General features: G+C 43.3%; 1 protein-coding gene across 1 annotated transcript in view; it reads left to right on the top strand.

Annotated features, from left to right (window-relative positions):
* CHL1 (cell adhesion molecule L1 like) overlaps nt 1-15,061 on the top strand; it is a 109,254-nt gene extending 94,193 nt beyond the window's left edge. Inside the window, exons 24-27 of the mRNA XM_066618471.1 lie at nt 4,840-5,001; nt 7,530-7,661; nt 9,181-9,253; nt 14,782-15,061. Coding sequence (XP_066474568.1) covers nt 4,840-5,001; nt 7,530-7,661; nt 9,181-9,253; nt 14,782-14,998 — 584 coding nt within the window. The 3' untranslated portion in view covers nt 14,999-15,061. The remainder of the gene's footprint in view (nt 1-4,839; nt 5,002-7,529; nt 7,662-9,180; nt 9,254-14,781) is intronic.
* The last annotated feature ends 347 nt before the right edge of the window (nt 15,062-15,408 follow it).

The following is a 15,408-nucleotide window of genomic DNA, read 5'->3' as shown; positions in this document are numbered from 1 at the left end:
AGAAGCTCATCTACCCATTCAAAATTCTTCCATGAGATGCATCCAATCTGTCCCCAGAGACGTGTTTGCTTGGAGAAAGCACTACTTGGGCCAAATATTGTGGCCGTTTCCACGAGCACCTTCCCATATCTTCCTGCTGCTGCAGTCACAAGAATTGTGTTTGGGTCACTGTGACTGTATCCATTAATGATCTATGTCACAAACTGTGTCCGCTACATGCACGTCTCCCAAGAACTTTGGGGTTGCTCCTGTGGAGAAGATTATGGATATTTGAAGTACCCCCTAATATACTCACCACCAATCAAAAGTATGAACTTGAGTATGCTCAGAATGTGATGTCTTGAAAAATAGTTGGCTAGGAGGTACACTTAGTTATAATGCATATTACTATGGTTTTAACATTCGTTCCACGGGGGGCAAATGTTGCCCAGTTCTAGTTTAAATTTCCACTTTGTTGCATTAAGTTATTATTCAACTACAAGCCTGCCAACATTTTGTGATAAGTGTGTTTCATAACAGACCCACTTACTTTGGGGGAAATAGTAAAACTGTACATCTTTGGGGAAGGTTTATCTCATTTTCCCCACAGTGCCGTAAGTTCTCATAAATCTCCAAACCCAAGAGAAATCTTCTGAAATTGCAGTTCAGTGTTTAATGTTCACATGAGTCCCTTGGCACAGGAGAAAGGATAAGGAATGCTGGTGGTTTGTTTATTTTAGTATTGCTTCTCTCCTTGTGTATATTAAAAAAAAAATTAACTTAACTGTTTTGGGTTTTCTGAGTTCTACTTCCTACAACTCCGTGACCTTTCAATGTGTTGGCCATACAGTTATTTTATTACCACTGTGTATTCGCTTTTATTTTTCTGAATTCTCCATTTCTTTTTCTGTTCTAACCGCAATCATGCACTCACTTACCAACAATTCTTTTCCACAGAGATGATCACACCGAACAGGATTACTTGAAAGGAAATTGCTAACCAAATAAGGCTACAATCCTATACACACTTACCTGGGAGTAAGACCCATTTACTATAATGGGATTTACTACTGAGTAGACATGTATAGGCTTTGACTCTAGATATTCTACATTAACCAATGAATTCTGGATGCTAGATCCCCAGAGAACAAATGTTGAACAGAACAATCCTATGCATGTCTACTCAGAAGTAAGTCTCATTGTGTTACTTGGGGCTTACTCCCAAGAAAGTGGGCAGAGAATTGCAACCTTAGTATCACCGTGGCTTTTCTAATAAAATCCAACACCGTGCCCCAAAATCACAGTGAATACCGGGTGTCTGGAAGATGTTATTACATCAAAGAAACCCAGGGACCTTGATGCCCATTATATATCCTACTGTACATGATACCTTCATTTCTGTGTCCCCTTAAATGACTGCAATGGGCCTCAAAGGTAAATGTCCATGTGAGGGTGGGAATGGAAAGCCCAATGTAGTTCAACTTTTTCATGTACATTTCAGGTGAAGCATTTCACCCGGACTCCAAAATGTGTTTTGAAAATAAAAAAAACCCATGCATCTACGCATCCAGCACTCCCATTCAATTTTGGTTCTAGAGTTCATTCATCATCTGCTGAATGATACCTGAACATTAACTTGGGTTCGAGTAACAGAAATAAAGCTGTACAAGTTATGGACTTGTAGAAACCGCAATAGGAAAATTCCATAATGTTACAACCATTGGACTAGTGGCTACTGTCCTGAAGGTCACAAGTGTCACAGCTAATGGGGCAGCCCAATCCTGAGCTACCCAGTGCCCAGGGCTGCAGCAGCACAAAAAAATGGCTGCCGCTGCATTCTGAGTGCAACCTGGGCAGTGCCGGCAACTCCTCGGGAGAAGGAGAGTTTACCCCCTTCCCCCGGGTAAGGCGAGTAGCCCCACAATGGGGTACTCAATTCTATGGCTACCCAGGATTGCTGTAGAATCAAGAGCCTCTGTGTTGGGCTAGCAGCCCAAAATGGAGGCTCAGGATCCAGTGGAACAAAGCTCCACCGGTCCCGCCTCCCTCCCGCTCCATTCCCTCCCCTTGCACACCTCCTCCCACACCGGAATACCTCCTCCTTGCCTACCCCCACACTGCCACCTACCTCTCCACCGCACAGCACCAGCACTGATGGCTGCAGATGTGCCTTATTGCACATTTGCAACACTGCATGCCGCACTGTATAGGATTGGGCCCTAAGTCGTGATAGCTCTTGAGTCTCACCAAGGGTGAACTCTTGCCTTTCCATAGCCACCTCTACATAAATTCCACGAGTCTTCATCTTTTTTTTTTTTTTTTTCCTGGATCAAAGACATAACCATTCTTTTACTATCTCCTTGTTATGCAGCACATAACATATGCATCAGATTTCAGAATCTTTTCTGCGATGGTTATTATTAAGAATTATTATTATGAATATTTATATAGTTATTTACTGGTGTCTGCATGTATTTTTGCATACTTTTCAATTTCTAGCCATCAGTGTGATTACAGAAATCAGCTATAACTGGCAGAATTCTCCCTTTTGAACCATTTGACATACAGTTGGCTTTCGTTATCCATGGGGGAATCTGTTCCCGGGTTCTTGAGGATCCCCTGATGATTCTGAAACCAGTGGATAAGCGAATCTACAGTCTAAGCCATCAGAGATCTCCTGGTGCAACCTTCGGAAGCCTCTCCAAGCCTCAGAACATCTTCCAGAGGTGTCGGAAGACTCTTCCAGTTGCATCCAAGAAGTCAACCAAGGCCCTCCAATGGGGGTTTGGAACCTGCGCTGAGTCAAATGTGCAGGCTGCGAACCCACCTATGTATTCTTTTACATTGTTAGGAATATTGCAGAGCCTTATATAGGCATATTAGTATTTTACCATTGTCGGATCCAGAACTACAAGGGCTTTGGCATTTTGAGCAGAAACTTTAACTTCTTTGTTTTGAGAGATCCATCCCCATAACATGACAAACTGCTTTTCAAACTTTCCTGTTTAAAAAGAAACTTGTCGTGCACTATGGGGGGCTGCTGTTCAATAAACACAAGTTCAGATCTTCCTTGGACACATGAAAATAATCTTATGAGTCTTTGGATACAACTCCATGATGTTCAAGTAATATTTGAACACAGCCTGAAGAAATGAACAACACAGAATCACTATGGGGTATTTCCTAGACTAAATCTAGTGGAACATATTTAGTCATCAACGTGCAACAAACCTCTCTGAAAGCTTTACTTCAATGACTTAAATATCTGAAGTTGGTCAAATATCCCTCTGGCTACCCGGAGGATAGGAATTACTACTGCACTTAAAATACAATTTGGATCCTCACTCTCCTTTTTCCATTTAGTTCTTAATCTCATGTAGTTGACATTTTCAAATGGTTTGCAGTATTCAGTATGAGAGAAATGTGACACAACAGGATTTATTTTTGGTCCAGTAGCCTTCTAGACAGCAATTCTGTTCAGACATAGCGACTCTGGAAAAACATAATTAAAATATGATTTGTAATGACCTGCTCCTTAATTTCGGGTTTGATTAGAAAATGCAGTTTCAACTTCATGGAATTCATTTAGCAAAATCTACTCCACCAGATAGTTTTAATTATGCTAAAACCTTTGCGTCAAAACATTGTTAATGTGCCCATCAACATGTTCAGTCTAACTCTCAGTGGTGGTATAATAATTAAAGTACTGATTGTAACTGATGGATTGTTGTCTTGGAAAAATGTATCATATTCTGCCCTCTTTGACTATGTCCACAATGTTCTTAATCTTTTCTCTTTTTCTGCAGTTTTCTCCCGAGTGCTAATCTCTCAAAGCTTCTGTTTGCTTGCTTCCTAGCTTCAGAACTAATGATCATTACTTAAGCATTAGACATGCAAATTGTTCTATGAGTTTGCAGGCTCTGCCATATATATTCACCAGGCATCCTGTTCATAACAGACTTCGAATGTTAAGTTAGATTTGTTTGGCACATTAAACAACCAACACAATTGTTTGGGCAAAGTTTGGCAATCTATCCAGTGAAATCTAAAGAACAGAAATCTAAAGAACAGAACTTGGGTCTGGGAAATTTGTTTTCAGGTCAGAGAGGTCTCCTCTAGGTAAGGGAACTTTTGTTCTTTACGCTGGGACATGCCTCCACTCCCCCAAAGGGCCTTGGCTCTGCACCAGCTCTTTTGCTGACACATGTCTGGGGAGAGTAAGGGAGAGGGAAGAGGATAAAGAATGGGGTTAGGGGCCAGTGCACACTGGTGCCACCAAATCCATCCCTTCCCTCTTCTGTTCCACCTTCCACCCACATTCCTCCTTGCCCAGAAACTCCTCCGTTCCTTCCCTTCCCCACCCTGTTCAGCTGCTCTTTGCCCCTGCCACCAGCTTGGAGGTAGTTGGCAGCAACAGTGGACCTCTGGAACCACTGCCATTTGTGGTTGTGGACTCAAAATGGCCAATGTAAGTGTGTGTTGGTGTCATAAATGGGAGCCCAGTCCTAGTTAGGATTGGAAAGTTATTATTCAAGAGTCATTAAAAAAACACATTACCTAAAATAGATCTAAACTTCACATTTTTTATTCATTTTGATTTCCATTCAGTCAAATGCAGGACATATGAATATAAATCTCCATGCATTTGAGTGATATACGAGATGTGTCCTAAATGATTCCCCAAGGAAACACCGATCATATTTCTTTAAGTGCATACCGAATTCCCTTACGGAAAACGTGAAATACATTAATTTTAATCTATATTGGTAGGATACTGGCTGTGTCTGAAATAACCTGTACCTATGCATGCCAAGGCCTAACCCAGTTCATATATATAACTTGACTCTGTACATTCCATAGGTAAAGCTGTCGGGAAGATTTCGGAAGCAGTAAAGCCCACCCCAAAGACTCAGCCTCATGAGTTGCTTGAGCCTGGAACTGCATACACAGTTCGCCTAGTGACTAAGAATTGGGTTGATAATAATAGCATTTCTGCAGATGTAATTGAGACAAGGGGGAGAGGTGAGAATTGACATTCTTAAGGCCCTTGACAAGCGTTATTTTTAAAAGCAAAGTTTATCAGTAAAAGTGTATGTTGTGTCAGGAAGCAGTTGGAACACATGACTCTGCTGGCACCAATGTCAATGAGATTTCTAGATTGATTTCCAGAGGTGCAACACTACCTATATTCACAATCCTCAAACCACTGTCTGTTAAAGAATGCACTGGTCTTGAACTAATAGTTCCCTCTGCCAATTCATTTGAAAGCTAGATGGCAAGGCTTCCTGGCACCTCCTTCACCTGTCTGGATGAAGGTATCTTATAGTCTTGTGTGCTCCCGGAGGCCACTGCGAGTTACAGGAAGCTAGACTAGATGGGCCTTTAGCTTGATCCAGCAGGGCTCTTGTTATCTTCTTTTGTCTCATTAGGGGACATTCCCACCCTCCCTTGTTTATCTTTACTAGCAAGATATATGGTTAGGAAGGACAGAGGACATCACTGCCTCAAAGTCTAAATATGCATAGAAGGTAGGATAGGTTCTTAAAATCTCAATAACACCCAAGATGAGCAAAATGTCAGAGATCTACTGCAGAGGCACATGGCTCCCCCTTTCTTCCTCTTCGTAATTGAAGAAATGTGGAACAGACATTCAAACTGGATATATAGAGAGATTAAGACCTTGATGGAATATCAAGTAGACATGAATCCTTCCAAAGCCATGAAGATACAATAGTGTAGATGAAAGGGAAGGGAAGGAGAGTGGCATTAAAAAGCCAGACTCTGCAAAAGTGGGATGTCAGTATAACACAGAACGTCTAGAACCCTTATGGCACATCAGGTATTATATGTATCCATTCAGATGGAATGGGAATAGCCTTCGCCCAGAGATAGATGAAGAGCTGGGGTGTAATTTCTTAGATCCTGGAACTGGAGGTCCAGAGGAGGTGCACATTATTCTAATAGAATGGTACCATGGAACCATAGAACAGGAATGAGTGTTCATGATTTACAAATAGCCCTGCATCGTTCATCAAAACGATTTTGAAGAATGTATTCTTCAAATAAGGCAGATGAGATCAGGTGTGTTATGTAGTCTGAGCAAAGCAATGAATAAGGTAAATGGCAAGGCAGTTTGGAAGGCAATGCTGTCTGACTTGTGGATAGGCAGTTCTATCATTTCTTTAGTGCAAAATGTTGTTAATGGTTTCATCTATCTCTAAATCCACCTTGCTGCTTACTATGATGCATTAGTTCATCCAGTGGCAGATCTCCCCAGCTCTGTGCCCTGGGGCAAAGGTCCTCAATGGCGCCCCCCATAGGATGCCACCACTCCCCATTCACAAATCTGCCCCCCCCCCACTTACCTGGAGCACATGGTGCCTTGTGTGACTCCAGGATGCATCGGAGTAGCTTCCTGAAGGTTCCCTGATGCTTTAAACTGTGCTTTCAGAAAACTGGAAGCACAGTTTCCAACTCTGTCAGGAGCCTCAGAGAGACTTCCATGAGGTCCTAAAGGCACGCAAGGCTCTACACCCATGGCATTTGCCCCATCAACTGAATGGGGCACTGAGTTCAAGGCTTTACCTTCACAATCCCCAATAATCATGCCCAGATCTCTCTCAATATGTAGGTCTCTCTTGGGAATTACTCTGAAAGCAAGGTATACCCAGGAGAAACCTTCTTGTACCACTGCAGGTGAGTTGGATGCTACTTAAGGACCTACTCTAGTCTTATTTTAGGCACAGGGCCAAACTAGATACAATTATAATCATTTTATTGGCAATGGTCTATACAACGGTCTTGCTCCTTTCCCCTCATGTTCTGGGGGGTGGGGAGAGTGGGAAGCTTCAGTTAATTTCAATCAGAGCTTTTTTAGTAAATAGAGTAAGTTGGGATTTGTGTGTGTGTGTGTGTGTGTGTGTGAGAGAGAGAGAGAGAGAGAGAGAGAGAGAGAGAATGCACACATACTCTGGCTAATTAGGGGATTAAAATGACATCCAATTTGGCCCAAAGTGATTTGAGGATTGTGACTAAGCTCAAAATTAGGCTTTGTACATTGCATAGCCTTTAAAGAAGAAACTGAAGTGATTGCAAAAATGTCCATTGTGTATTATCCACAGGTTTTAGCCACTAAGTCAATCCCAGGAGGGTAGGTCCCTTACCTCTTGCATCTTAAGCGTGGCTAGCTGAGCACTTGCATGTGTTCTGCACCTCTTAACTCTGTTTCTATTCCCCAAACCGCTTTTGCATGACAGGCTTAGCTGGGTTCTGTATTGACTTTTCTATTTGGCATGAACCTTTTTAATCAAAAGCTGACTTGGAATTCCCATTCCAAAATATCAATAGCGTGTGTTGCAGACTCCTTCTCTGCCTTTAATATAAACGTCTTTTGCCCCAAATCCTGTTTTTTTCTGCCTTAACCCTGAAATTAATCCCTCTGCAAGTTTTTTTTTAACAGTATAGAATCCATTGAAAAACCTAATGTTTAAAATACATACCCTGCTTTTCTTACTCATATACCTCTTATATTTTCTTTTTTCCTTACAAAGCATACATTGGACTTTATGAACGAATCTCCACACAAGGCTGGTTCATTGGGCTAATGGGTGCCATTGCCTTACTGACACTGTTCTTGCTCACAGTCTGCTTTGTTAAAAGAAACAAAGGAGGGAAATATTCAGGTAAATAAATGTGTGCCTTCAGACTTATTGCACTTTAACTATTGATTTGCTAGCCGTCTCCTGCCTGGTCCCCACAACTATAGTGTATTTGGGCTGAAAGCTGTAAGCCGCATGATCCCCAGCAGAAAATAGCACTATCTGCAACCGTGGAGAGGCCTCCTCTTGTGTTGAAGTGAGCAGTTTCCACTACCTGTCATTCTCTCTCCCTTCTCCAATTTAAGGCTTCCCTGTTGCTTGGGGAAAGAGGGGGGGCTTGCAGGGGGTTGTGCAGAAGTAGTTGGGATGTTCGTTAAGAGTTGGGCCCACGTTAAAGGGATTTTGAGTGGGCAATTTTATATTTCAATCTTCTTGTCCTCCACCAAGCTTGCCCTACCCCATATCATGGGGGAAGTCTCACACCATGATTAATTGCAGCAGCTGCTAAATGAATTGCCGGCCTATTGATGTGCATAGTTGCCCTTTATTCGACATCTTCCTGTCCTAACGCTGAATTAAAAATTGTTAGGCAAATGCACTTTATATGCAGTGCACAGTTGACACGCCTGCCTTTTAATAAATAATATCTCAACAAGATTTTTGTAAAGACTGTGCATACCCCCCAGGTATGAATGAGGGCCTTACCTCTGCCTTCCCCCCCCCCTTGCGTGAAGCAAGGAGGGAAAACAGGAAACAGTCAGTAGGCTGGTGAAATGGTGGAGAAAGACTTAGTCTGAGGTTAGCTATTCACCTTTTGGAATCAGATAGACATTTTTTTCTCTTCACCTGATTGGCTTGTGGTGGGTGGTTTTGTTTTGTTTGCCTACTCCAGACTATTTTGAGTGGGTATGATATTTTCTTTAGCCAGGTGGTTGCACCTGGCAGTTATAATGTGGACAGGGATTAAACATAGGGATAGTGCACTCTTTGAGGTGACTGGATTGAGCAAAGGGTTTGACTGAACTGATCACAAACTGTTTTGCAGAGGCTACATGACTGGGGATGCTGGCTGAGAACCCCTTAAGCAAGGATTCCAAAGTTTCCTTCAAAACCTGCTCAGCTTTTTTTTTTTTTTTTTTTTTTTTTTTTTTGGGGGGGGGGTCTGAGTGTATGTGACATTGCAATTGAGATTTTCCTCAGCACTTTTATATACACACAAACACATTAACTGTGCCCATTATAATCCAAATATTTTATCTCATGCATTATTGGTCAATGAGATTTCATGGATCACATCCTTTAGCTTCTCCTTTGTCTTTTTCCATTTGTATATTCTCAAACAAAACTACAGTGCTTTTTTCAGAACTGTATAAGGTGGTTTAGTTATAAGTGATTGAATACTATTGTTGAGAATTACCGATGTCGACTACATCCTTTGTTATTTGCACCCTTTCAATTCACACAAAATACTTATCCTAAGTTTTATGCTGCCATCGATTTTTACAGTTGATCTCAAGTGCCTGTTAAAATGAAACTAACTAAATAAATAAATGGAAAGAAAACTACTAACAGTTATGAATGAATAACCTTTGTTTTCGTACAGTGAAAGAAAAAGAAGATTTGCATCCGGACCCTGAAGGTCAATCCATAAAAGATGAAATCTTTGGTGAATATAGGTTAGTGCAATCAATTGTTTTTTAATTATTATTTTAATTTTTTCATAATAATATTGGATTATCATGAAGTATTTATTTGAATGCCTTTTGATAAGGACATTACAAGCAATAATGTTGTGCCATTTCCAAATCAATCTCATGGGATTAGATGGTGATATGAGGTATCACCATATATGGAAAGCTGAAGTTCACTCATATTTTGAGTTATGTGTGTTGTTGATGAAATTGTGCTCAACTTAGATCTATTTCCTACCTGGAATCTTCTAAATATGTTAATGGGGTTTTATGTAATGGGATAAAGATCATAATCTTAAACAATATATGGCAGTCACCTCGTAAACATTCCTGGATTTCAACAGGAAGAACCATACAAATGAATTTTAGCAAACTGTGGAATGCTCTTTGGTAGCAAGAGGCAGGGGGGCTAAAGTACCCCCCTTTAGGAAACATAGAATTATGTAAGAAAAAGCAGGCAAAACCCACAGAAAAAGGAGTAGAACAGGTGTGAAATTTTTTAACATGGCCACCTTCCAGTTACATATTTTTTGAGAGAAGATCAGACATTTTATGTTTGAGTCCCTTAAGAACTCCTAGGTGGATGCCATTGGCACTCAATACAGTGGATCCTCCTTTTCCGTGGGTTTGGCACCCATGAATTTGACTCAATGCAGGTGCCGAGCCCGTGTCCAGAGGGCCTCCCAGATGTGACCTTCCAGTTGTGTCCAAGAGAATGTCTGAGGTGCAGGAAGCTTGCACGGAGTCTCACCACAGAATGCCCCCAAGATGCTTTGGATAGGTACTTCCAGTTGCTGGAGTGCTCCCCTCCCCCTACTGATTTAATTATCAGCAGAATTCAGTATCCACAGGGGGTCTGAGGATGGATCTCCCACAGATACCAAGGACCCACTTTACTTTGTTGATTTTTAATTTGTCAATATGATAGAAAGTCATTCCTAGTCTGTTCTATTTTATTCAATTTTTCAGACTCCTTCCTTGAGAAGGTCAGTTCAGGCAGAGGGACATTATATGGGCTAGTTGTTCAGTTCTTGTTCTAAACAATTTTAGAAGTTTTGAGAATACATTTGGTGGAAGGAGCTGTTTCTGAAGTGCATCTCCAAATTGTGGTAAAAGTGTGTGAGTTATCCATGGGGTAACAATGGAGGAGAAAGTTACTGTTGGGGTGTTTATTTGTTCAAGTTCTGGTCAACAAAGAAATTTATCACTTTGAGTGGGGATGTGGCTATGGAAAAAAAAGAGTGATGCATTTCTGCCTAAGCCCAACAGATGTCCTATATGTTACGATTCATAATATTACTTTCCGCATAATTTCATCTATATTTAATTTTAATGCTTTCTAACGGGACAGGTAATTAGAAAGGTAAGACAGTTGTGTAGCTGGTATCTTTCAGTCCCCCAGTGAAGAGTTAGGTCTACTTTCCTTTGTTGACTACCCTAGCTTGGATTTACCACTTTGATCATCATTACTGACATCAGTATTATTTTTTCCTCAATCCTTGATTTCTGTTTCAACATAGATGTATATATAGTAAACTTGTTATCGGTTCACCTGTACGATCCTATTTTTCCTGTTCCCCTACTCTCCTTCTTTGTGTGGACATGCTCCTCTTTGAAATCAGCAGGATGCAAATTTATAGTATATGCTGATAAGCGTACATTATAATGTAACAGTTTGCACCTCTGGCACAGCTAAAGATTGTCAACTGTTTGCCATCCAAATTACAACATATATTGTCTGTCTTCCACCAAAAAAGACATTGAACCCAATATATCCATGCAGAAATGATAACACGTAATCATATGTCAGTATGGACAACGGTTTGCAGAAATTTAGGAACTTCAATACATGATTATAAATAGCACTCCAAACAATCCAAACTATGCCCTAGACCGGCGCAAGTCCCTTGCGCCAGCTTTCGGGTATCGCAAAAGTGCCATATGGCACTTCTGCAATGACTTGAGAGCAGGTCATACTGACAGAAGGACACTGGCGTTCTCCTGTTGGGTCTAACTCCAATCCTGGTAAGTAAGCGCCAGCATGGTGCAGAGGTTTGGGGAGGGTGTTTTCGGGGTCATTCTGGGGTGGGGGGGAAGGGCAGGCAGCAGGTGGGCCAGTGGGAGGACCAGGTCCTGGACGGGGGTGGTGCCAGGATCCAACACTTACACTGGATGCTAACCCCCCTCCTGAACAACACAGACTTACACCAGACTGCTTGAATCAGTGCCTCTGCTGAGTAGCCTCATGGGGTAACTGCCCCGCAACTTGAGGTAAGGGGAATGAATTCCCCTTGCTCTGAGTAGCGCTGCAACATGGTCTAGCCCGGCTCTGGATGCAGCGCAGGCCAGCCAGCCTGCCTGCTCCAGGGCATGTTAGGATTGGGCTGCCCATGTTGTACAGAGAATAGGGGACTTGAAAGAAAAGTAATCACTCTGGAAGGACCAAAACATAGTTCTAAGTAACAGCCCAAGGAAACAAAACAGGCAAAGTCAAAGTGTAATTTCTTATTGGAACGTGGAGATATTAATTTATTTTCTTCAACAAGCATTTTTGTCTCACTTAATTCTTCAAGCACAGATTCAGAAACAAAACATAATCAAAATAGATAATTCTACATCATATTATGACCTGCTCTGTGTAGTTTTTGCTTGGATGATTCTGCAGCTTTTTAAACAAAGTAAATAGACCAAACGTTGTCAACTGAGAGCCCAATTCCGAGCTTTTAATGCCGGCCCTCCGTCTGTGCTGAGTGTCGCAAACACGCTGGAAGGCATGCTCCTGACACTTAGCAGCGAGTCTGTGCTGGTACTGGCTCAGCACTGATCCAAGCTGAGCCCAGTGCCATTGAGAGGCCACACCGCAAGTCACCCGGAACAAGGGAAGAGCTCCGGGTGGTGGAGAGGTCAGTCGTGGGGGGGAAACATCTGGGGTTGGGGAGGTGGGGGGGTGAACTGGGGCAGGAGGGGGTGGAACACTCTGGCCTGATAGGGAACTCTCAGCTCTGTGCTGGCAAAATAGGTGATGCAGACGAGTAGCCCTCTTGCAGGACCTGCACCCTTACCCAGGAGAAGGGGACAAATGTCCCCTTCCCCCAAGTAGATACTGTAAGCTACCTAGCATGCATAGGGTGCAGTGGCAGCCATTTTGGCTCCAATTGGGTGCCGGTTAATTCAGGATTGGGCTGTGAATTACTATAAAGGATAGGAAAGTTACACAGCCTTTGTGGAAACAACAAAATGAATTTAGGCCCCAATAGAATTGGGGTTTTGTGCTGCTAGTGTTTCTGCAGTGCAAGGCTTTTTACAGCAGTGAGAAAACCCATCCACTATCACCTGTGTCTGCAATGGGCAGCAGCACAGCGTGCAAAGCAGAGACCCCAAAAACTTCGATTGGTCCTAGTAAGTTCTAACAGAGGCATTTTGTGGGCAGGGAGGAGAGGGCAGGAGGCATTTCAGGGAGTATTAAGAGGACAGACAGTGAGGGAAGGGCATCAGCAGCATAACAATGTGCCAGGTCCTATCTATAAGAACATAAGGACAGCCCCACTGGATCAGGCCATAGGCCCATCCAGTCCAGCTTCCTGTATCTCACAGTGGCCCACCAAATGCCCCAGGGAGCACCCCAGATAACAAGAGACCTCATCCTGGTGCCCTCCCTTGCATCTGACATAGTCCATTTCTAAAATCAGGAGGTTGCACATGCACATCATGGCTTGTAACCCGTAATGGATTTTTCCTCCAGAAACTTGTCCAATCCCCTTTTAAAGGCATCCAGGCCAGATGCCGTCACCACATCCTGCGGCAAGGAGTTCCACAGACTGACCACATGCTGAGTAAAGAAATGTTTTCTTTTGTCTGTCCTAACCCGCCCAACACTCAATTTTAGTGGATGTCTCCTGGTTCTGGTATTATGTGAGAGTGTAAAGAGCATCTCCCTATCCACTCTGTCCATCCCCTGCATAATTTTGTATGTCTCAATCATGTCCCTCCTCAGGCGTCTCTTTTCTAGGCTGAAGAGGCCCAAACGCCGTAGCCTTTCCTCATAAGGAAGGTGCCCCAGTCCCGTAATCATCTTAGTCGCTCTCTTTTGCATCTTTTTTCATTTTCACTATTTTTGAGATGCAGCGACCAGAACTGGACACAATACTCCAGGTGTGGCCTTACCATAGATTTGTACAACGGCATTATAATACTAGCCGTTTTGTTCTCAATACCTTTTCTAATGATCCCAAGCATATAATCGGCCTTCTTTACTGCTGCCACACATTGGGTCGACACTTTCATCGACCTGTCCACCACCACCCCAAGATCTCTCTCCTCATCTGTCACAGACAGCTCAGAACCCATCAGCCTATATGTGAAGTTTTGATTTTTTGCCCCAATGTGCATGACTTTACACTTACTGACATTGAAGCGCATCTGCCATTTTGCTGCCCATTCTGCCAGTCTGGAGAGATCCTTCTGGAGCTCCTCACAATCACTTCTGGTCTTCACCACTCGGAAAAGTTTGGTGTCGTCTGCAAACTTAGCCACTTCACTGCTCAACCCTGTCTCCAGGTCATTTATGAAGAGGTTGAAAAGCACCGGTCCCAGGACAGATCCTTGGGGCACTCCGCTTTTCACCTCTTTCTCTTTCTCTTATCCCCTCTTTCTCAGGCTATTAGAAGCTTTTAGAAGCATACTATTAGAAGCACACTGTTAAACACACTATTAGAAGCATGCAGACTCACAGCCCAGTCCTGAGCTGCCCGGAGCACCTATGCTCGGCAGCTCGCACTATCGCTGGAGGCTCCTCGGGAGAAGGGGATGTTTGTCTCCTTCCCCCAAGTAAGGTAAGAGGCCCTGCAATGGGGCTACTCACTTTACTGCTGACCAAAAGTGAGTAGAGGTGCTCATGTAGGGCACGCAGACCTGCACGAGCACCCTAGATCCTGCGGTGCTCAGCTCCACCGATCCTCCTCCTGTCTGCCCCCTGACATGCCCCCCACCCACCCCCACCAGCCTCCCCCCTCCCCGGATCGCCTCCCCCATGCCCCCGTCCATGCCCCCGCCTCCCATTCCACAGCCCGGCAGTCCAGGAGACTGCCGAACTGTGGAACTTGGGCCACCGCCCGGCACTAGCGGAGCCCGGTGGGAGCCTGGCGGTGAGCCTTGCAAACGTGCCTTATGGCAAGTTTGCAACTGTGGCCGGTGGCACGTAGACATGCCACCGACCACAGGATTCAGCTCTCAATCCGTGCAGCTACTTTGGCACCAATGGTGGTGGATAGGGTTGGGCAGTATGTATGTAGCCCATGAAACTGTAACGTGCAAGACATCAGGTATTTATCTATCTCTAATAAACTTGCTTTGCAAACACGAGCAGGTGTTCACATTTCTTGAGTACTGTCTTCTGTGCATTCAGATACAAGTTCTGACTTCCAATCTCTATTCCCAATCACTCTTTTCCTCCTGTGTCTATGCAGTACAATGGATACTTGCGGTGCTGCTCATACCTTTTTGCCCTTTTTCAGTGACAGTGATGAAAAGCCACTCAAAGGGAGCCTGCGGTCTCTCAATATGGACATTAAGGCTGCAGAGAGTGCTGACAGTCTGGTAGATTACGGAGATGGCGACCACAGAATGTTCAATGAAGACGGTTCCTTTATTGGCGCATACACCGGATGTAAGGAAAAAGCATCGGTCGACAGCATTGGAAGTTCTACAGCAACCTTTCCTCTCCATGCATAAAATATCCGCATGAATGATTCATTCCAAATCACCATATTTATCTTTACTAGTCATCAAATATCATACCAGTCAGAAGTAGGCTGCAGAAAGTCCAAGACCTCAGCATTCGGCCTATGATAGAAACAGGCAACTGCCTACAAAAGCTGATTTTTTGAAACTCTTCTTCCTCGAGATCCAGGCATTTTCAGGTCATTAAAAATATGACTCATTGCTGCAATTTGGTAAGACATATGCCACTCAGTCTGGTAAAAACCACAGCTACTTCAGTGTTATATATGTATATAGGGACCTGATACCCTCCATGTTTCTAACTGCTCAGTCATATAGATACATGTAGCTATGACAACACATCCAATTGTTATATTGAAATAGTTTCCATGACAGAAGTGGATATGCCTGTCCTTCTATGC

This window comes from Tiliqua scincoides, chromosome 2 (genome assembly GCF_035046505.1).
Source record: "Tiliqua scincoides isolate rTilSci1 chromosome 2, rTilSci1.hap2, whole genome shotgun sequence".
NCBI classification, from domain to species: Eukaryota; Metazoa; Chordata; class Lepidosauria; order Squamata; family Scincidae; genus Tiliqua; species Tiliqua scincoides.
Note: the sequence above shows the minus strand (reverse complement) of the source record. Positions and strands in the feature narration are given on the sequence as shown.